A 23,197-nucleotide genomic window follows, 5' to 3' on the forward strand; every position below is an offset into this window, starting at 1 on the left:
ATCTTTTCGATAAGAAGCCTCTGAAATGAATCATATCATTGCATAGCAGTAACAGTCCTGTGCAGACTGTTTTCACAATAGTGCTCGGACACAGGATCATATGTCCATCGAGTTCTAAGATAACTGCTCTACCCTGTCAGCAACAATAGAATTTCGGTTTTAAGAGTGTACGTAAAAATGGATGGTCTTAGGGGAACAGCACTGGACTGTGCTTGGAAATCATTCTGACTTTTCCCCTGGGGTTTTTCGGGTGATTGAAGGCAAGTTATTGTGTAACATTTCTGAGTATACACCATCACCACTTCAAGCAAAACTTTTCAAAAACTAGTAATGACGGAAGTTTACTGTTGAAAGAGGAACTAGACTGTCCTCTGATATTTTTGAATAAGTGATCTTAATTGTCTTTCTAAATAAAAAGTAAGCTTAGGTTTTGTGTTCCTCTAATTTCTGAAGTGTTGATTAGTGAAATGGCTCTTTGGAGTAACAAATAAGAGCAGTATCATGAATAATTAATCCCACTAATTTAGGAAGGAGGAATCTAGAAGGCTAAGAGAAAACCTGTGTGGAAATGCATGGCATGTCAATTTATAGTTTCTTTTATCAGAAGAATGAATGTTTATAACTTGCTTTTACAATTTTGCCACTGGATTTCAAAATACTTGTAGGTGTGCCAAAATAATCTGAAAGTGTATCTACCACTAGTAGTTTAAAAACAGGCTTTCAAAATATTAAAGTAGAAGGATATTCAAAATAGTCAACCGTGTTTTTAATATTAATTTCAATAAATGTTAAAATAAATTTGAAACTCTTTACTTTTTCTGTCTGTAATTCTTGTAAAATGATCTGCATATAAGGATAAATGATAACTTTTTTTTTTTGTGGGAAGAGGAATTAAAACTAGGGGGAAAAAGACTGTAAATCTGGTTTTGGTTAACACGCATCAGTGTGCATTCTTAGTGCTACAGTACATTATGATAATGCTGAAAACTTCAGGCCTGTTATAGTGAATTGTAGGTGAGGGTGATGTTACAAGTAACTGTAGAGGGTGCAGCAAAATGAAATTGGTTAGGGCTTTTCTTTGTTTATTTGCATATAATTCTTAGTGTGTTTACAGAAAACTGAAGTTTTTTGTGAATAAACATTAACTTTAATGCTTCTGAATTTAAAAGTAATCATATAGTTCTGCTGTTTTCTTACATCTGTACAGAATACCTTTAACCTCCTGCCAGTCATGCCAATATATATATATATATATATATATATATATATTTTTTAGGAGAAAAATGGACTATTTTAAGTAGCATAGTTGTATCATTAAAAAGAAACAAGAATGTAGGAGTTACCATACTGGAAAAGATGTTCATGTATTACTTTGAGGAATATGGCATTACCCAGTGTTGGTATCCAGAGATTTGGGGTTGTTTTTTTAACTTTGAAATTCATCTAGTCATATAAAAGTCGTCTTAGTTCGTGTACTCTTACGAATCATTTGCATTATACAACTTTGTAACCTTTAAACCCCTTATATATATATATATATGTATGTAAATCACTTCCTCACCTATGAAATGTTTGTCTGTTGAAGATATTTTACCATTGAACGTACTTGTTGTCTTTCTGTTTAGAAGATTACACTCGTCAAAGCTTCTATCATACAATTTTCTGGATTTTTTTTTAAAGCCATTTTTCCTGCTTTTGAAATGCAGCTCTGATGTTTTAGAAATGCATTTCCACCTGGGCTTTTAAGAAAATGCTTTGTGACTATTATTTCAATTAGCTTCTTTTATGATCTCTGGCTTTCAGATTTTTATATTAACCCCTTGTATCTGTTTGGGTATTTCCATCTGGACTTTTTTCCTTACGGAGTACAGGTTTCATCACAAACTTATATTTTGCTAATATTCTTAAGGGGGAGAAGAAAATCTGTATGCCATCGACAATATCGTTCTCTCCTGAAGTTGCTGTTCATATTTGACTCAACACTGCTTTGTCTGGTTAGGATAGTTTCTCTCCTACAATCCATTTATCTTTTTCATTTATTTAGGCATCTCACTTAAGTAGGGAGGGATTCCTGCCATACATGTAACTTATGCTTTCTACTACTCAGTTGTCCTTGTTAAGTAAGGTCTGATTCTAGAGTCAGTTGCACTAGTTTTGTAACTGTGAAAAGTACTCAGACTCCTATGCTGTAAACATACAGAAAAATAAGGTTTTTAGTTTATAATACATATTTGTCATTGCAGACAATTTCATTATAATCAATTATGTTTATGTGTTTATAGAAATAAAGTGAACATCTGAACACTGTGTGTGACAGTGGAAAGTAACTGCAGATGGACACTTTGCTTAAGTGCTCTGGGAAGAGTGCCAAAGACCTCCTGTATGCTCAAAAAGAGGAAAGTCTATTTGATCATCACTTTTAAGGAGCCATCATTTTGGGAATAAAATTCTTACTTTTTAATTTAGTGCCTTTTGTTGTAACTGTCCACCACTGGTGTTGGATTAAAGTAGTTTTTAATAATGTCTTACCTGCAGCTGGTGGTAAAGCAGCTACACGCTAACAGGTTGATCGTATGGCAAAAGGTAGAGTACCAGCATGTTGCAGTGAAATTCCAGTGAGGCTTAAAAGCGTAGTATTGATAAACTTCCTGCATATCATGTTGAAGTTAAACAGCCCTTGAAAATGAATTGGCATTTAAACGAACCTGTAAACAAGATAAGACTTTAAAAACTGGAAGAGGAACATATTTTGAAAACAAAATAGCTGTTCTGAATTATACTTGAAGAGTAAAATTGGCTTTCAGCTTCTATATTGCAGAGTACTTTCTTCTTTTAATATAGCCAGTATCAAATAAGGTACTGTAATGAAATCTGTATTTATATTTGGAAAATGGAAATGATTTTAAAAAGTATAAATTTATTTCAGATATTTAAAAAGATAATTCTTCCTACAGACTTAATATTCAGTCACTGAAAGGTTCTAATTGACATATCATTTGCAAAAAACGTATTCCATACTCTGGCAGTGTGAGAAAGACTGTTCCTTCTACAGCCTTCAAGTAGCAGGGATGCGTATCAGCGGTGAAGAATTTGGGAACTGTCTAGAAATCAAGAGAAAGCTAGAATGCTTCAAACTCAGATGTTACTATGTTATCAAGCCTGTTTGGAAAACTTGTTGAATGGGAGAAATAAAAATAATTGTGTAGATAGAGTGCAGTTCATCTGGTTGTATTCTGTTTAGGAAGCATCTTTAAGACAACATAGTACTGGGAACATACCTATACTTAATTCAGTCCAGTTATGACAAAAGTTTAGTAGCATTTGCTTTAACTCGGTTACTGAAAATACTAGTTATTAACTTTGGAGATGCCATTTTTCTTTCAGATTGAGCCTCAAGAGATAGCAGAAAACAGCTTTTGGGTAAAAGCTGAAGAAGATAAATTTGAAAACCCAGAACTGTTTGCAAAATTGGCAGTGACTTTTGGAACACAAATGAAAGGTATGTTTCTCTTTTACTTTGTATTATGCTTTTATTAAGTTTGAAATTGTGCAGTGACAGTCTCTTCTGTGCTTTGTGCAATACCATGGAATTCATATAATGGTTTTATAGCAGGAAGTTTATAGCAGTAAGTTTTTACTAAGCATAGCAGTCTATTATAAGAATTATTCCTCCCTTACTTTACAGCATGAGGGGAGGAACCTTTTGTAATAATACCTTTGTGATATTCTACCCATGGAGGTTTTGTGTAACAAAAATTTACTTGCTTGTATCACTATGCTAAATCAAAATCCTCTACAAGTACAAGTCAGACTTAAAATGTAGCAATTACAATATGCAGTTGAATCACAGAATCACAGCTCTTTACCTGCTGTCATGATTCTGGAATACGTGGATAGAAACCATCGTTCTTTCCAGCTTTCCAGAGTTCTTGTGTTTGAAAGCAAAGACTAAGGACACACTTTTTTTTTTTTTCTTGAATACTATATGCAGCTGTCATTTAAGAAAAAAAAGTCTTTAAATATACTCCTTTAATCACTATTTAAATTTGTGCTGTATAATCTAAGAAGCATCCCCCTGCAAAGTTATATAAGTTAAACTGCATTGTTACTGTCAGTAGTGAATGATGTAACTTAGTTTTTAAAGTGTTGAATGTGTGAGTAAGCTCTCTTTAAACTGTTTGCATAATACCATGGTAAAGTGTCAGGGAGTTTGTTGGAACGCAGTGTGAAATGAGTCTGACTACTAGTGAGAACAATACAGTAAGAATAAAATCTATGCTGGAGCTTTCTGTCAAGTATAAGTGAGGCTGCTTGGTATGTCATGTAAATAGCTCTTCTGCTATTGGTTTTAGATGAAAAAAATCATTACTTTCTCAAACACTTAATTCCTTCAATTGGAGATATGATGATAATATTTTATTTCTTGAGTTGGGAATGCAGTTACTAACAACTGAATATTGGTTATGATTTTGATACTTTAATACCATCCTCAGATCTTCATGGCTTTCAGATGGTCTTTGAGTACTTCTGAAGCCTCTTCAAGCCTTCTTCTTATTATCCATGTTTAATGGTCAATTGATAAGTATTTCATATGTGGCCATTTACCGGTAATTTGTTTCAGGCAGTGTAAAGAAGCAAGTACTGCTGAAGTATGGTTCAATAGTAACTTGCTCAGGAGCTAATGGGGAAGTCCAAGAAGTGGTAGATACCAAAAGAATGAATTCCTGATTTAGCTACAAATCTTTTGTCTGTGTATTGAGCGGTTAGAATATGATGTATTTTAGGGATGTGCAGTTCTTGAAGTTGGATGGAGTCAGATGTATCAAGTGTTCATAGGCCAAATCTGAATAAGCAAACGCACACTTAGGATTTTGAAGTGAATGTGTGTACTGATTGTAAGTGGTTTTGTGCTGCCGGGTTTTTTTTTACTTTAACTTTTTGGCTTTGAGAATTAAAACTTAACAAGATACTTTGTATTTTAACCACAGGGAGTCTTCTGTTTTAATGTAAACCACTAGAATGCTCTCACTTCTATCTATTACTTGAGGATTAATAAAATCCTTCTTCAAAATGAGGTTGTATTGCACATAGCAGTTTGTGGTATCCTGACTATTGTCTGAATTTCAGGAATAAGAACTGCAGTTTATACTAATACAGTTTTTGAAAAGTAAACTCAGGTTAAGGAAGGTCTCTCAGAGGACCATAATGTTCCTGAACCTTTAGTAGATTCCTTGAGTTATTTCTGAATGTCTTTTTCTGTGCTCTTTTGAAACCCCTTCAAAGAGTCATAGCTGTGTTTTTCATAAGATAAATATACATTTCTTTCACTTGGAGCTCTTGCTCTTTTCAGTAGTCACTGAATCTGAGACATCAACATTGTGCTTTTACGCTGCTTCCCACTTCATGCTCTAAATGTTCAGACATTACATGCAGGAGCACAAAAGCATCATCTGCAGTAATTTAGCACTTCTTTCCATACCGGTTTGATAGATTCTTGGTTCATAGCATTGCAGTGGGGTTAAAATGATGTGGAGTTTGTCACTGGTTTTAGTGTGACAGCAAGATGTGAAAACTATTAAGGGAAAGAACCTCTAGCAGCCGATAACACTTAGAATGGAATGAGACGACTCTTAATCAAAATGTCAGGCTTCTGCCTTGAGCTGAATTCTTTCATCAGAAATCTGAATAAATGTTTCTGAATTCCGGAAAAGCTTCTTCATTAAAAATGCTGAAAAAACCCTATTGAAATTTTGACATAGCTGTTAGTTTTAGCACTGTGCAACAATGTCAACAAGAATTTCCTCTCATATGAAACCATGAACAACATAAAGTCTCCAAATAGCTTACTGTGGTGATAGCCTTGCAGGTATTTCTCCTGTTCTTCCTTATGTTGTTCTCAGTTAACGGTTGTAGAAAATAATGTGCCATAGCAAAGGATGGGAAGACTGTTAAAAATGCTACTACATAACACCCAGGACATTAAAATCTTATTTGGCGGACATGTAGAGAAAGTCAGTGTTGTCTTTCTTTGAGTTCCAAGTTTTTCTTAAAACTTAAAAACCTACTAGAGTCAAGGAGAGTCTCAGAGAACTTTAGTTGCAGCACAATCTCAAATAATTGCATTCCAGAAGCAAAGTTTTTCTGCAGCTGTTATCTGCAAAGGGAGACATTCTCGATGATCCCAAGGGTCTCTTCCAACCTAGACAATTCTATGATTCTATGATATTTGCTATTCTTCCTCACCTTTTGCCTTAACAGCCACAGTCAGCTCATTAATATCAAAACTACTTATTTTGAGCATAATCTAGGATCAAATTTCTCTTTTGCTTTAGTCCCATTTCTTGCTGTGGTCTCATAATGTATTACAGGAGAACGATAGAAAGACAAATAGAAGTGCATCTTATACTCTCTGGAGAGCACAGTCAGCATGTAAAACAAACAAACAGATGAGTGGAAGAAAACTGACAATTGCCAAAAGCAATTTTGATGACTTACTGTTTATTATCTTGTATTTCATGGCATTTTAGAATGCCGGTGGGAATAGTAACTGAATTAAAACAAATGCTAGTATACACACTTAAAATTTTGTAATTCCATATAGGTTGCAGCACTCAAATCTGACTAAATCTCTGAATTCTATTCATGATTCTCTGGCACAATGAGAGTGAAACTTGGAGGTTTTTTCCTTATTTAACATAGATCTGTTTTAAGATACTCCAAGAGTAACTTCATATTGGTTGTCACAACACTATGTGCTGCCTTGCTACCTGAGTACCTTTTCAAGGAAGGCAACCAAAGCAGCAGGGAATACGAAATGTGTAGGGGAAGTAATAGTAACACACTTCTGAAGCACAGTTTTCATTAATGAATTATTCCGTTCATCAGTTATCTGTTTGTAAAACATGAGTGTTCAATCACAGAGCACCAGGAGTGAAAAGGAATGTTCCCTGACTGATAAAATGATTGTACTTCAAATATACTTAGATCCAAATTTTCTTTTAAAAAGTATACATAAGCTTAAATCTTTAGCTGGTGCTATAACATTAGATATTAATAATAATGCCCCACGAATATGTAGGATGTATTTAGTTAGGATGAAATCGGTACTAATGGTACTAACTGCAGTATTTGGCCTGTGAAATCAGGTACTGAGTACAGTTATGAAAACATCTGTTGTAGGGGAAGCAATGGAAACATTAAAAAGTGTTCCCTTTCAGACTTTACAGGACTTTGAGATCTTGGCGGTTGAACTAAGTTAACTGAGATCTAATTATCACTGTCTCAGTACAGTCTGGAAAGGCTTTTTCCATTGCTTTCTTAAAGAGAAAGATGATCCAGCTATCTTTTAAGGGTCTCTGATGAACGGACTTCAGGGCTTCCAATTTTCATTAAAGGTCTTAGATGAGTGTTTTGAGCTTGGAATTGTGCTTCCAGGTGCAGAGATGGAAACCATGATTATAATCTCATAGACCATGTTGGCAAAAAAAAGATATTCCAATGAATGGGCAACTGTGGTGGTCGTTAATGAGTTGGGTGGTATTAAGATCTGGGCCAGTTACTGCATTGTGGTGGCAATGGCACACACATGCGTATTTCCTTGTGTAGCTGCAAAGAGGAAAAGAGTAGAGATGGTGTGAGTTTCCAATCAATTACTTGTTTTCTTTTGACCTGGTTAATTCTAAGACAGAATCTGATATCATCCAGAATTTTGTGAACTGTGCTTTGCTTCAAAGTGAAAGCCATGATTTTGCTGGTGAAAACACGCATCATCCTTTTACAGTTTTTGTCACAACTTGAAAATTTCAGGCTTGGTAGTATTTGGTTTGCAAAACAATCTTATAATGGATTGATTTGTGTTTTGATATTTAAATAGCAAGAGGAAGGAATTCTATTGAGGTATTGTTAGCTCAACATTATCTTCTTATTTTTAAAACAGTTAAATCTTGCCTTCAAGGAACGATCTCTTCAGGCAAGTTGTTTTTTGTTTTTGTTGTTTTTTTTTTTTTTTTTTTTTTTTTTTTTTAAAAGGAGGATTACCTTTACATAATGAGGTTTTTTCCTTTTTAAAACTTGTGTGATCGATTTTAGGCTTTGTGTGATCACATAAATGTTTCCTTAATTAAAGAAAAGCCCTTTCCAGTCTATGGAGTATACAGGGGATGTGAAACAAACTCAAGAATCCTCTTTAGTTGGATTACTTAGTATGAACCCTGCAGTATTTCTTCATAACTAAGGAGAGGAGATCCAAGTGATCAGGTAAATGCATCTTGTCCTTGTAAGTCTATTATGTGATCTCAAGTCATTAATTGCTGTTAACACACAGTGAAATAAAGAGGTGCGTTGTCTGCTAAGAATGCCTTTTTGTTGACATCTTCAGATGATTCCACTATCAAAATTCTAGAACTAAAAAAAAAAAAAAAAGCACTTATGATTAAATGAATAATAATAATAATAATTTTCTAGTGAGGGAAATATTGTAATGATGTTGAATGAGAATTTATGCTTAGTCTGTTAATCCAGTGTGGTTATACATCTCTGCAAGCTTGGGCTGTTGCTTTTTGGTGGGGTTCGGGACGTGTGTGTTTATATTTCTGTAGAATGTCTTCCAAAAATCCCAACTAGAATGAAGTATTTAAAAATGTTAGTGTTCTTAATTTTAAAAATCATTTAAGCAAGTCACACTATGTTGCGCAGCTAGAACATTCTTTGTCTAAGTTTTGCTTTTGTTCATATCATGATTTTCATAGAATGATACTTTTTGGCTACTGGTATAAGGGAAAAGAATGGCGTCAGCAGCAGTGTGATGACTGCAGTGCTTTGTGGAATATGATCAGAAGAAGTCTTCATGTTGGTGTTTAATTTTGTGAATATTAAATAAGTATATAATTGTATGATGGAGTGTCTTCTAGCAGGTAAAGTGTCTTTTAGCAAAGTAAAGGATTAAAATATTATGGCTGTGTAGATAAGCAGTGATACATCATATGCTTGCAGCCTCAGATAACTTTGTAATAATACGACAATGCTCGACATATCTGGCCTGCTGCTATCAAAATCACTTTTTGCTGTTTGATTGATGGTCTAATTGCAAAACACTACAAAGCAAGTTAATGCCTTCTCCCTAAAGGATCATGTTAATTTCTGGCTCTTGTAATTTAGGTTGTGTATTTTGCCAGTCAAGAATGATAGTAGTGCTCTGAAGAAATTAATTATGTGTACAGTAGATCTGTAAAGGTAGTAATTAGTACATAATAGTCTGTAACTATTGGGATTGTTCCAGTAAAGAATTCATTATCCATCCAACTTACCTCAAGGGAAAACTTCTCGATCAGGCTTCTGTTGCTTCTTTTTGATTAGACTTTTAAAATAAAATTCAACAATCATTTTGATATGTTTTCAAAACTGAAGTAAGGTTTTAATAGCTGGGTTGTATTTTTCACTTTATGGGACTTTGAGTGAGAAAGGACAAGAGAAATGACAAACTTGTATGTAAACTATAATTGAACAAAATATGAAAAAAGTTTAGATTTTTGTATGTGTAATGTAACAATATATACATAATATAAAATATATTAAATAGCTTATTTTAATAAGGTCTTGTTTCAGTAATTACAATATAAAAACTTAGGTGGCTGTCTAGTCCTACTTGCGATATCTCCCTTTGTGAACAACTTTTAGGACTCATCTGTAGCTCAGTTTAAAAATATTAGTAAACATAAATTAGTAAAACATTGTTAGATTTAACTAAAATGTAGTTTAAACTTGTTCATGGTTTTGGTTGGTGCCAGGATTTTAGTATCTAAACTTGTTTTGTGGGTTGAGGAGGAAGAGGGTTGAAATAGGCAACTGAAAGTAGTGTGAAAGGGTGGCTGGAAAAATTTAAGAAAGAGCATAACAAACTTAACCAAAAAAGCTGAAGAATGCTCCAGGAAGTTAACATTGCTTCTGAGGAAGATATAACATATGACATGATGAGGTTAAGAAAAAGATGTTGTTTAAATAAGACTAACTACAGTAATGATATCAACATCCTCTTTTGTCACCATTATTAATAATGCTTATTTGAAGGCGATAAATAGTTTCTTTTTTAGGCTATAAAGGTTAGACTATAAACAGTTCAGGAAACTGTACTTGTGCAGAAGTGTAAGCAGATAACAATTGCTTATCCAAATTGATTTTATTGTAAACATTATAAGGTAAATGTTCTTAAATTGGTTGGAAATAGTGTGGGGACTGGCTCTATAAGTAGCTGAAGGTAGAATACTGGCTATTAGTTTAGTAGGTGGGATGGTAGGTGTATGCAGGTGTTGCACTCAATGTTTTCACAAACAAAAAGTATACAAACCTTATATGGAGACCTCAACACTTATTTGTACTTTACTGAAGTGTTAAGTCTAATCAGAATATAACAAACATTACCATTATTCCAGTTATGTTGATAATAACACTCAAACATAAACTTATCATCCACCCCTTCTTTTTTCCGGTGTTATGCCCACCCATCCTCTGTCCCCCTGAAGAGTTAAGCTTAAATGGTGTTGCAGCTAGTCATCAGCATGTTGAGTTCTTCACCACAAGTTATATGATCTTACAGTGGAAACTTTCCTCCTTTTAAGTCTACTTTGGATTGTTGTAGCTTGCTGGTAACATATTATTTAAAAGATACTGACATTTTCCTTTTTTCTGCTAGTAGATCATTGACTAGTGTCTTCTGTTTGCATTTGTTAATTGGGGTAGCTTATTGAGACTTCCTTCAGTTCTGGTAAAATTTCTGTACCTTATTCTTCCCTGCCTTAAAGTCCTTGGATGACTACATTCTAATTAAGGTGAATTATTAAAACTTGAGCTGCGGTAGTCTTTTGATTGCCTCCTACTTTCTGCGGTTATATATCATTTGAGGTCTAAATGTCACCTTTTTTGGTGTAGTGAATTAAAGGCCAGAACGTAGGTGGGCTGCTATTCCCCCCCACTTAAGCCTTTATTTTCTTTTGCTTGCTGCATCCACCAGAACACTTTATTATACCTTAAATTTATATTTTCCATTGTTAGGAAAACATGCCAGAAAATTTGAACAACTTACCTACTTCAGTATCTGAAGTTGTTATTCTTCCCAAAGAAGTTCTATATTACAGCAACATGAAGGACATAACTCTATTTAATGTCTTTGTGTGTGTTGAACAAATTAGATCATTTAAACCAGGAAGATGCAATGTCCATAATATACTTTATCAGGCTTTATTTGAAGAAAAAACCAACCAACTGGTTTGTACACATTTTGTTGATAGAATTAACACGTTAATTCTATCGTAACCACGTGCAAACAAATACTGTAGCCTTATTTGGTAACATCATGCAGAAGATATCACTTTACATTCACATGTGGAGTACTCATATGCAGTCTTCAGGGAGTTTTCTTTCAGGCCCTTTTGCTGCTGCTCCTCGAGCCACTGTGTGTTTACAATAGTTTGTATCTCTTGAACCTTATTGTACCTTCTAATTTCAATTGTGCAAGGTACCTTCATGCAAGAAGGGAATGTAGAACTGACTACTAAATCAGCTAAATATACCAAATCACGAAGGGCATTTTAAAGCTATGTCTTTTGTGTTCTAAATCTGATTTTTGATCTCCTGAATAAAATAGAGTGTAACTATTTTCTTCTGTGAAACCACCTGTTCTTAAAGGATAGTGTATTATTTTGCAGGGTTTTTTTTAAATTTCTATTTACACCTCAGCCAGATGCTGAGGAGAGGGAGGAAGAAAGTAAGATAGTCTCATTTCACTGCAAGACAGTAGATACTGTTTATTCAGCTGAGTTTTTATTCCTTCCCCTTGGTCCCTAGTTAACAGGTATGTCTTTCTGTCATGGATTTAATTATTTTTAACCCCTTCTGTGACCAGTTAGTCTGCTGAAGCAGACAGTGTTTTTTCTTTGATCAGAATCAGCTCAAATGTTTTCATTGAAATAATTAGATTCACATACATTAAATGCAGTTTAAAAGTTTTTATTCTGTTATCCAAGTGATGTAATATTTCAAGGTTGGTTCTACCTCTGTGCAGTGGTCCTCTGTCAACATTACAAAGCTTATATTCACTGTTATTCTTAACTGACAAATGACAATATGAAATATTCATCATCTTCATCAGCCCTTCCCTTTTTCTTGAGGTAGTGAAACACTTTTACTGGGGAGAAAAAAGTTTTGTTTATATTACTTTTCATCTGTTTCTTAGTAAAGAGATAAGTAGCAGCCAAAGAATGAGGTTGGTGCACCGTTATACTTGAAAGAAAACTGTTAGCATTCATTTACATTTCGTACTTAAAATAAAAGGAAAAGGGATTAGTACTTTTAAAAAAAAAAGGGTCTGAATTTGATATGCTAAGAAGCTCAGATCAAATCTGTTAAATTAATCACTTAAATTTCTACAAGCTTTAAATGGAGGCAGATTTGTCCAAAGTTCCTGTAACACAGCTGTATTTGTAGGTGTGAGACAGCAAGCTTCTGCTTAATACAGGATTCTCTAGTATTAAGCACAGATCTGTTGCACTAGCTCAACCGTATGCATTGCTTTGGTAAAATAAAAAGAAAGAAAAAAACCGCCAGCTCATAATGTGTTTGTTTCTGGATTGCTAACTGCAGGTGGCTCCCTTGGTCTTCTGATTAATTCAGCATGTGTATGTTTCCTTTCCCTCCTCGCTTTCTCCTTTTCAGAAGTGTATGAATACAAACCTAAGGAAGATGCTGCTTTGCAGTGTAGGGTAACCAAATGTTTGTGTCTTACAGGAATTTCACTTAATTAGATTGCATGCTTTAGGTAATCAGTCTTCATATCTCAGTTTCACATAGAAGTGAAGTAGGCTAGTGGTTTTTTTCATCCTTCAATGTATTTGAAATTGTTGTTCTTTTTCAACAACAGAATAAATTCAAGCACTGAGAAGAAAGAGTGGGTTACTAGTTTGCCATTTTTCATCTTTTCCTTTCCTTCTCAACTGCATTTATACAATAGGTAAACTTTCAAGCTCAGGGATGGACAAAGCTTTGCATTACTTAAATAAACTGATGCCTGAAATTATTACCACTTAGCATATGTATATATTTGTGTGTCTGTACTCATATTTTTATATATGCATTTTCTTTTGATCTTTAGTGATCTTAAAAATATTTAAACAACAATCACAGGAAGTGCTTGATTAAAGAAAAAATATTTGTATATGACTACCAATGAAATAAGAGCTTTTCTGCCTAGAAGTGTCAGGGGCCATTTGTACCGGACAATGATACCCAGTCTAGCTATGTTTAAAATATCAAGAGAAAAGAGAAGGGGGGGGGGAGGCACATGTGTTCTTTACATTCAGTTTTGCATCAGGTACTAAGGCTTAACTGCAGAAGCTGACTCCTTAATAGTTATACTTTGTAAACAAGCTTTCAGTAGTTACATAGGGAAGCACAGTTTCCAAACTGACCTTAGGAATGATGCATGTAGTTTTGCTGCAGCTGGGCTGTTGTTCAGGAGAATCACAAGTGAGGCCACCCAAGAATTACTTGTATGTATGTTCCTGTGTAAATTTTTTTTGTATGAGGAAGCCACTGTGCTAATGGTAGCTGTTTGAAAACACCTGCTCCTGTTGAAGGGAGTGTGTATCTTTTATTTCAAGAGCATCAGTACCCATTTCGTTCATCGTAGTACAAAAGAACTAAAATGAGAATAGTGTTCTGAAGGGGCCAAAACAAACAAAGCTTCCCATTAGGAGGCAATGTTTGTAAATTTTAGTTCTTCGTATTCTATTTCAAATAACATTTTAGCACGCTTACCTTTCAGTAAGTTAAATAATTCCTTTTCCATGTGGAAGGTAATTTGTAGCAATGAGTCACAAAGAATATATATTTTACATTGAAAAACCATACTAAGTAAAATAGATGTACTGTTGGTATGACCAGCTAGCAATTATACTACTTATTTGCTAGAAGTGGATCAGCAGCAGAATATTCACCCCCTAATTTGTATTTAAAAAACACTGTAACAAAAGAAGTCTTTTACTCATTTTAGTTAGGAGTGACTGGTAGTTCTGTGTTGATTGTATTGAACTCTAATTCTGTATGATAAAACACAATGTCGTATGATGAAAGGCATTATTGTAAGTATTAGTGAGAATAAAGGCAGGCTTTCTTTTTCTAAATTACTTTGACAGTAATATTTTGACCACAAGTTCTGTCTGTGGTGGACTAACGTGAGGGAACACTGATACTTTGTGAAGACTTTCTTTTGAAACATACAGGAATTTTCTTTTTTTCAGTTTGGTACTGTAGAGTTGTTTTCATCATGTGACAGTGAATAAAGAATATCCCAGATTAAAAAAACAAACAAACAAAAAAACCCCAAAAAACTATACAGACTTTCTCAGAAGTTAGGATCAATCTCAGTTGTGTTATTTTTGTTTTGTTTGTTGTCTTGTTTTCCTGTAAAATCTTACATAAATAATGCTTTTAGAATGATCGTGTCATAGGGTTGAACAGATGCAGGAATCTTACTGGAGATCTCAGTCTGTAGTATACTTTAATTATGTCTCTTTCAGGACTCTGTTTTTAAAAGCTTTGTGGTATATTCATAAGGGAAAAACTTAATGGGGGACAGGTCAGACAGATGCAATTTTCCTAAGTTTCCTATTTGTTATTCCTGGAACTTGCTTTCTTAACATATGCAATAGTTAGTATTTTTTCAGAGCATTGGTGTATCAGAAGGGTTCGATTGAGTAGTTTGGATATTATCTTGGTTAGCATTACATAAAGAACTGTAATAATTGCAGCTTTAGAAAAGCAAATACAAGTAGTCTGTATGTGAATTAAATTATATTCAGATTAAGAAACAGATGGGAAATAGTTTGAGGTGTGAGGTATTTGAAAGTTCCTAGCTTTATTCATCGATTGTTTTGAGTTATATTGTAATTTATTCCACACAATTCCTGTAGAAATTGAGTTCATTTTCAAAATCAACACTATATCTATTCTGAATCCAGGTCAAATGCTCTAATGTGGAGGTGATTCCTTCAGTTAAAGTTTAATTAGCACTGCTTAACCCTTGTGAAATGTTACTAGGATAGGTTACTCTTCCCCACTGGAGACTTGAGGAGCAAGGATACGAAATAAGGAACCCTGCTAGTTACTTCACGACTGTATGACTTCTACAGATATACACTCATCTGCCTTTTTTTAGTGCTAAGTGTGAAAATGAAATTGTAGAGGATGTCCCATGTGTGTAAGTGCGTGGTGTAAGACCATCACTTGGTTAAGAAATCTGTGGAAGTGAAAGAGTTTCTGAAGAATATTAATAAAACCGCTGCTCAGCTTTAGCAGTAGAATTTAAGAAGGGCTATTTTCTTTTTTTCTGAAGTATGACGGTTTTACTATCACAGTCTTTCTGCTTAAATAAAGTATGACAGTTTTATTGCTTGAGTAATTCTAGGTATCTGTTGGTATACCGTCAGTAAACTTTGGTAACTGCTTGGTAGTTCAAAAACTAATAAATTAATTAGCCTCTTCTGTATTATTCTGTATCATTCATAAAAATCTGGTTTTGGAAATGCTACTAACTGATATTCAGAAAGTGGTTGGTATTGGGGTTGTGGTAAACTTGTGTTTTGTGTTAAAGCCCTGGAAGGAAAAATACTGGAGTGAGAACAGCTGTGTATCATCTTAAAAGGTCTCTCCTATGTATTTTTAACAATGTTGTGATTGAGCTGTCTTAGTTATAATGTTGTAAATTTTAGGTGGTAACTTACAGAATTCATGTGTTAATTTGTTAGACCTGAGTTACCAAAATTTTAAAAATAAAAATATTGAAGAGGAAAGGTGGAAGAGTCAATTTTGGCTACAAAGAAAAGTCAAGAGGAGGTAAACTCTCAAAGGCATGCTTTTTTCCCTACTTCTGGTGTCTCAAAGGTCCCCATTAGAAAGGAGTAAAGATCACTACTTGTCATACATAAACAAGTGTGTTACCCACATGTGTGTATTCAACAAGTTTGGAATTCCAGCCTGCTGCGTGATAACTTTGTTAGTAGTTAGTATATTCTGTACCTACTATATGCCTTGTTTTTCTAAAGGAAATAGAGCTTTTGTTTGTGGCAGCTTTATGAAATACAGCAGAGGAAGAAAGCCAGTTTTGTATTCTGAAATGTCTATTTCAGTCTCAGTGATGCAGTGCTCAAATAAACTATAGCACATTTAACGAGCACTTGATGACAGAGACACATGTACTAGGCACACCAGGGAAAGGGATTGTTTACAAAGACTAATTAGCATGAAATATGAATACATTCATGAAGTAGTCTTGATCTATAATGCTCTTGCAGAGAGTATTTTTTCCATGAATTCGATGAAAAAGAAATTCAGAAGTTGAACTGAAAAAAGAATCTGTGTTGAACTGAAAAAAGAAGTAGGTTTTGTTTGTTTTTAAACAAATAAAAATCTGTATTCCTGGAATAAAACACATTCTGTATGAATAGGTAAAAGATTAGACTGAAAAGAATGCTTTCTCTAATGTCAGAACAGAAAAAGTAACCCTCAAAAGATATTCTTCCTCAAGTATTTTTTTGCAACTTCATTTTTTGCAAGGGAATTTAAGTTAGTAGAAAAACCTATTTAATTTGAAGCTAGTTACTCAGAACATAATTAAATAGCCTATTCCATGGATTTTACAGTAATTCTTTGTTAAATGAACTGTTAAGATTATCTGTTGTGGAAATTTTCCTAAAGTGTGCTTATCTTTCATGTGTAAAAAATTTATATCTATGTATGTACATAAAGTACACCAATAATGAGTTGAAGGCCAATCACTTGTCACTTCTACATCTGTGTTCTATAATTCTATGCAGGATGGTTTTAAAACAATGTCTTTAGCCTTCGGGTGTGTTATTTGTAACTGTAGCTATGTTTTCTGGAAACTTTCTCAATATTGGTAAAGCAAGCTCTGTATCTAGGTACTACTGGAAGTCTGAGCGTGGTAGTGCAGGTCCTTCAGCTGAAGTAAAACCACACAGTTGGCTGTGGATGTGTGACCCAGGTGAAGGTGGGAGGGGGAAGAAAACCCCAAAAGTCTGGAGGAAAGATGGAAAACAGATCAGCTACTTACTAGGGAAGTTTGCGCTGACCATTAAATAGAATATGCACCTATACTTTAATGTCCTGAAAGCTTCCAGCTGAGTTCCAGGAATAACTGTGTATTTGCATCAATAAATAAAACCCCACCGTAAACAAAGAGGTAGTTATAAGCAAAATTTATGGCCTTCTTTGTAAAATAATTCTTTTAAGTCAGTATGAAAGAGATGTTCCCTCCATCTTTCAGCAGAACCATAGCTCGTACATATACATTACTTCCTAAATGTACTTTCTCTCAAATTTCTCTATATGAAATACAATGTGGTGGTTTTTCCTGTAGAAGTGTAAACTGACAAGATGTGGTCTCATTTGTGGCCCAGTTCCAGTTACGTATCGGGCTCACCTGCAGTGGAGTTGTATTTACAAAAAATGCTCCCCTCCCCATGCCAGTTGGTTTAATGTGCAAAACTGATTTTTTCTTCCGTTTTTGCTGACCAAAAAAAATATATCCTCATCTTCTCTTGAAATTGCAAGTTTTACTTGATTGATACTTGTTTCAGCTGTAATGCTATTAGGAGATGCTTTGAACAGAACTTCTGCCATATATACATGGAGTAAGGATAGATCTGTTCTCTAAATCAATAAAGGTTCTTTGGAGAAAGATACATTAAAAAGCTTTCTAAAGGATTAAAAGTCAACAATCATGCTATTAAGGTTCTGAATTCATTGAGAAATTGAAAATACTAGGTACATAGGCATTAACACAGACAAAAAGCTGATAATTTTGTTGAGCTATTGGATTACTTGTTAATGATCTCTAAAGGATGTAAAGTTGAAATTACTGGTTTTTATGTTCTGGAAGTGTTGTGTCTTGTGCAGTTGTGGGAAACTGAAACTTCTCTGAAACGTCATTCTTTCAGATACTTTTTTTTTTTTGTTCTGTAAGGTGGGAGTGTAATTATTTCAGAATACTGTTACAGAACAATTTTCCAATGTGAAGAGGCAAGTGAATAAGAAGCTTATGGGTTGAAGGCTTTCTAAAAGCAGAAAGCCCTTATGGTAAACTGGCCGATTTTTATAAGTCAATGTGGAATTATCTTTAAATTGTGTATTCTGAACAGTAGTTTGCGTGGAACAAGTTTCAAGGTTTTCTTTTGACACTTATTGTTCGTGCATTTAAGACATCTGGATCATTAGCACTGAGCTGCTGCCCTCTTAATGGATCGTTTTAGCCAAATTTTGCTTATGTTGGTAATATGTAGGTAAGCAGAGCATGGATTACATCTGCTAAATTTAGAATATACTGTAGATTCTGTATGCATACATGCTTAAAATGTGCTGAGGTGAATAGTGAGACTTGACTATTTTGGTGAAGGTGAGAGACTGGTAGCTGTGTGTTTCAGGACTATTTTTAGTCTTGTAAAACGCAAGTGGCTTAATTTAGTACTATGGTAGGTCCCCTAAGACTAATCCTGTGATGTGAAAGCAATTTATCTTTTACCTCTTGAAGGCAGCTAATCATTGCACGTGTATTCAGTGAGCACCTGGGTGTTTTCAACACACTTTGAGTTACTTGGACCCCAAGAAAGCTTTTTCAAGGTAGATCTGTTAGAAGGTAGGAGTAACATATACAACCATACAGGGTTGCCTTCGGGCCACTTGACCCCAGTATTTCGTCTTCAGCAGGTGACTGAGAGCTAATGCTTCGGCAAAAGAGTAAATGTATGTTAGTTAATATATATTAAATGTCTGTCTTTTTATGTACATAGAGTAAACTAAATATTGATACTTTCCAGCCTCCAATGGTTGACAGTTTTTTTTCTAAGCCAGAGGTCACATCTTTATGCATAGTAAAGTCCTCATTGGGTTTTGTCTTCAGCGAACTCACGATCTTTCAGCATGCATAACCTGTGGCATTGATCATCTCTGTATTTCAAACAAACATGTAGTTTTCCAGTGTTTTAATCCTGCTGCTTGCTACTTTTCCTGGTTTGTTGCCTCCTTTTTCTCCCATTGCAAGTCTCATTAATAACTAATTTGTATTTACTTTCTCTGTGTTTTCAAAGACCACAGAGGGGAAGACTAAAATTGTACATGACACACGAGACAAACAGTAATACATCACTGAATGATGGGCATTATCTCACAAGTGTTAGTTGATCTACCCCAGTTATTGGGGGGGAAAGGAACTCAGTTTTGGTTGTCTTAGTATGGAATCATCAAGTGTCTCAATTACTGTTTGTTTTTCAGAGAGTTACGTTAGTATGCCAGAAATGTTTCACTGTCACAGTATATTGAAACTCTATGGGGATGACCTTAGTTAGAATGATGATTAGTCAGAATGATTGTAAAGTGGAAAGATGCAATACGTCTTCCCTGTGACATTGTGTGGTGTGGCAGTTCATGTTCCAAACCAACCACTGTCCTCTAATGTGTCTGGTTATAACTGTAAGTAATTCTAACTTAAAGGTTGCAATAACCTGTATTCTTGTCACTGACAGGTAGCAAAAATATTTGTGCCCACATATGATTAGGTTGAAAGATATGCTTGTTATAGATTACATCCAGCTGATTAGATTTATTTGATACTGTCCATTACAGGGCCCCCATTGCAAACATTTGTTCATGGAAAACTAATTTCTCAACATTTTATAAATAAGGATGAAAATTGCTATTTGTATTTATCAAAGCTGTGATTACCAGCCAACTTTACAGGGCACTGCTTGCTGGCTATAGAAATTAATGGAATCTATTAAGACAGATAATTTCCCAATTATTTTTAACATGATCCTTTTCCCCTGTGAAGTTATGCTTTGGACCTGGTGCCTATGAAAGCATCCTTTGAGTTCTGCTGGCTTAATAAAACAATAAATACCAGCTAATTGCCAATATTTTTTAGCTCTAAATCAGTAGGAGAATACAATTCCTTTTACTAAACATTAAGCCAAACTTCTTAAGTACTAAGTCAATGGAAGTGTAACATTCTGTATTTCACTGTGTAGGTCAGAGTGTATAGCCAGGGTGTACCACATTACGCTTAAAAAAACTACAGTAGATCTAGAAGTTGGTAAACAAATAGAGCGCTTGGGGATTTAGATAGGTACCAAGGAAACAATTTTTCATGCGTGTTTGTTTAAAAAACTGATGGTAGAGAAACACTTGAAAAAGGGAAAGGATACTGGAGTGTACATTTGGAAATGTGTATTTTACTTAGTGTTTAAATATTTAGTCAAGAGCTTTATATATCGAATATCACAGTGAAAGAGGAATAGAAATCAATTTAGCACTTCATTTTCACTAAAGTTGTAGTCTGTTCCATTAAGCACCAATATCTATTTAACTTGAGTATATAAAGGGATTTTTGGATCTTGAGATCTTCTTTTAGCTTCATTATTTCTCAAATGCCTTTGGAAAATGTGATTCCCATAAGGGTTTTTTTTGGGGGGGGAAGGGGGGGAAATGTGCCTTTTACAAGCCTAATCAAGGCAACAATGGCTGAACTATTAATGTAAAAGACTTTTGTTTACTAGACTTGTCATAGTAATAACAGAAAATGAGTTTATTAAAATCTTGATAAAATATGACAGCAGTTCTTTGACATTTTGGTTTGCTTTGAATTTTTTTTCCTGAGTCTTGGTGCTTTTCTTTTGCTTTTGAAAGTTGTATGGATAACAAGAGTATCAGTTAGCTATAATTATTTCCAGATTCTATCGGATTTTGCAGTTCTGAGGTGATGATGACCTGATATCAGAGGAAAAAAATATAACTGGGACATGCGACTGTCTAAATTAAAAATACTATGATAGGCAGCATTTTATTTTTATAGGCAAATGTCTTCTCTGACCCACATAAAAACTTACTATATTACTTCTAAAGTGCATTGACAGATCTTCTTAGGCATTAGTCAAACACTAATGTATATGCAGCAAAGACGTGTAATGTCTCAGTGCCCAGCGAAACCTACCAAGGATAAGCATCTCTTTCGAGCAAAGGCCAGCATCTTCACCTTGAGCCTCACAGATGTTGAAGCAGTGGCAAAGGAAGGAGTGGGATGGACAATCCTGAGGCTTTCTTCTCTATAAATATTCATGGAGGGAATGTGAGAGAAGAGTTCATGGAAAGGGCTACTAGCTTTTATTCCAGCTTCATACAGCACATCGTACAACACAGTTAAGTAGGCCCATTGAGGATATTTTCAGTTTAATCATTATTTGCCTCCTGCTGTTTGATTTCTAGTGTTCAGGAGTACTGGCATGTATGTCTGTGACCATTTGTATGTGATGAATTGTTAATATTTGCGTAGTGTCTTTCAGCAAAAGAAACATCTTTTGAATAGGTCTTTAGCAGAGTAAATAGAAGGGGGCAAAATGAGTTGTGTGTAGCGCTTGTTGGGGTTTGTTTTTTTTTTTAATTTTTTTTGTTAAATAAAGTATTTGTGGCCCAGACATCTACTAGATTTCAGGTTGTTGATGGAAAGCTGAAAGCAACTGCAATATGGAGTGGTTAATTAAGTACACATTAACCGTTTAACTTTACTGCACAAGTTCCTCATGCAGATTTTCAAATTGCACTCGAAAATTAGGCTAGTTTCAACCATTTTAGGGCAATTTTAATAGAACAAGAAATATTTCATATAGTCATTAAATGTGGTGGCCAAATATAATAACAATCCATTGCATTATAAGAACAAATAATGGGAATATAGATCCCCTGCTATTTTTTGATAAAACTCATTTGTAAAACTAAGTCATGATTATTTTTTTTTTTTTCTTCCAAAGAGCATAATCTGTTGGGTTGATGTCACTTCCTTCAGCTTGATTACATTAATTAGGCAAAAAACATATGAGACTGCAAGAGGTTCCATGCTTTTTTCCCTTGTCAGTTTTATTTTTTTTACCTTGAGAGCTCAAACTCAGATCCACTTTCAGATCAATTGCTTGCTTTCTTTGTAATAAACTTGTTTTCTTTCTGTTTTTTTTTTTTTTTTTTTTTTAAAATGCTGTACCAGGTATTTAGCTCTTCTGATTGCCGAAAGGACAGAGTGACAGCAGGAGTGCTCTAATTAATTTTACTTTAGGAATTGATAGCTGAGTGATTTTAGGTGAACTGCAAAATGCCAGGTGGCATTGGGAATGAGCATGAGATCACACGGCTGCTGACTTCAGTGACAAGAGGGAGTGGCTAGCATCTGTTAATGCTCTTGCATTTGTCTCTAGAAATTTGGGGAAATGGTTTGCTATTTGCCAAAGTTTAAGACCAAATGACAGTGTGGAGACTATGAGTTTGGAAACCAGGGAACTGAAATATCAGTTTATGCAGTTCACAAATTGCAAGACATCCATGTTCTGCAGGGGATGACGTGGTCCAGGAGAGAAGTTGTGCCTTCAGCTGTGCGATGCGTAGTCCGGGTGGAGGACCGTGGCATCTACCAGAATCTCTCCCCTGAGATCCTCTGAATATTCTCTAGTTCCATTGGTTATAGGATTGGTTAGAGAATACCTCCTTGGTCACTGGTCCATTTAGTCTGCACCACTGTTTTCCGACTTGTTGCCATTGACAGGGCTCTGCTTGCTCAGGATGATTCTGGACCCGTTTGCACTTCTTGATGATCAGCAGGTTCTTTGCGTAGTTTTGCATAGTCTTTGCTCTCTGTTTCCTTGAGCATGCAAAACTTGCCAAAGTTCATTCTGCTGTCTGGAAGAAGAAATTGGTCATATTTCTACTTTACTGAAACAAGTGGTTGGTGGAAGTTCGCAGGCTTATGCTAACAGCTGTGCTAATTAGGCCTACCTTGTGTGAACTGCTGCACTGTTTCATTTGAGTGTGGAAAGGATGCAGCTGGACAAATGCCAAAGGTTTGACGTTAGTGTATTGGTGAAGGAAGAGAACAAGTTCAGACTTCAGACTGTGTTATGTTTGGCTTTCCTCCCTCTCCCCCTTTCTTTGAGTTTTATTTCTGTTCTTGGGTGCCTCTAGAAGTAAAGCAGAAATAGAAAATGATCAGTAGCTTCCCAACATCGTCAATTTAGCCAGGCTTAAAGAAGTTCTATTATGTTGCAGTAGAATTTATGGAATTTTTGTCCTACAAAACATCTTCTAATCTTTCAATGGC

The 23,197-nt window shown here is 34.9% G+C and overlaps 1 protein-coding gene across 1 annotated transcript in view; it reads left to right on the forward strand.

Moving 5' to 3' along the window:
• The window catches only part of DIAPH2 (diaphanous related formin 2), a 260,049-nt gene that overhangs the window by 55,587 nt on the left and 181,265 nt on the right, over nt 1-23,197 (forward strand). Inside the window, exon 18 of the mRNA XM_082488260.1 lies at nt 3,385-3,499. Within this exon, the coding sequence (XP_082344386.1) occupies nt 3,385-3,499 (115 nt within the window). The remainder of the gene's footprint in view (nt 1-3,384; nt 3,500-23,197) is intronic.

This window comes from Vanellus vanellus (genome assembly GCF_965231255.1).
Source record: "Vanellus vanellus genome assembly, chromosome: 10".
In the NCBI taxonomy this organism is placed as follows: domain Eukaryota; kingdom Metazoa; phylum Chordata; class Aves; order Charadriiformes; family Charadriidae; genus Vanellus; species Vanellus vanellus.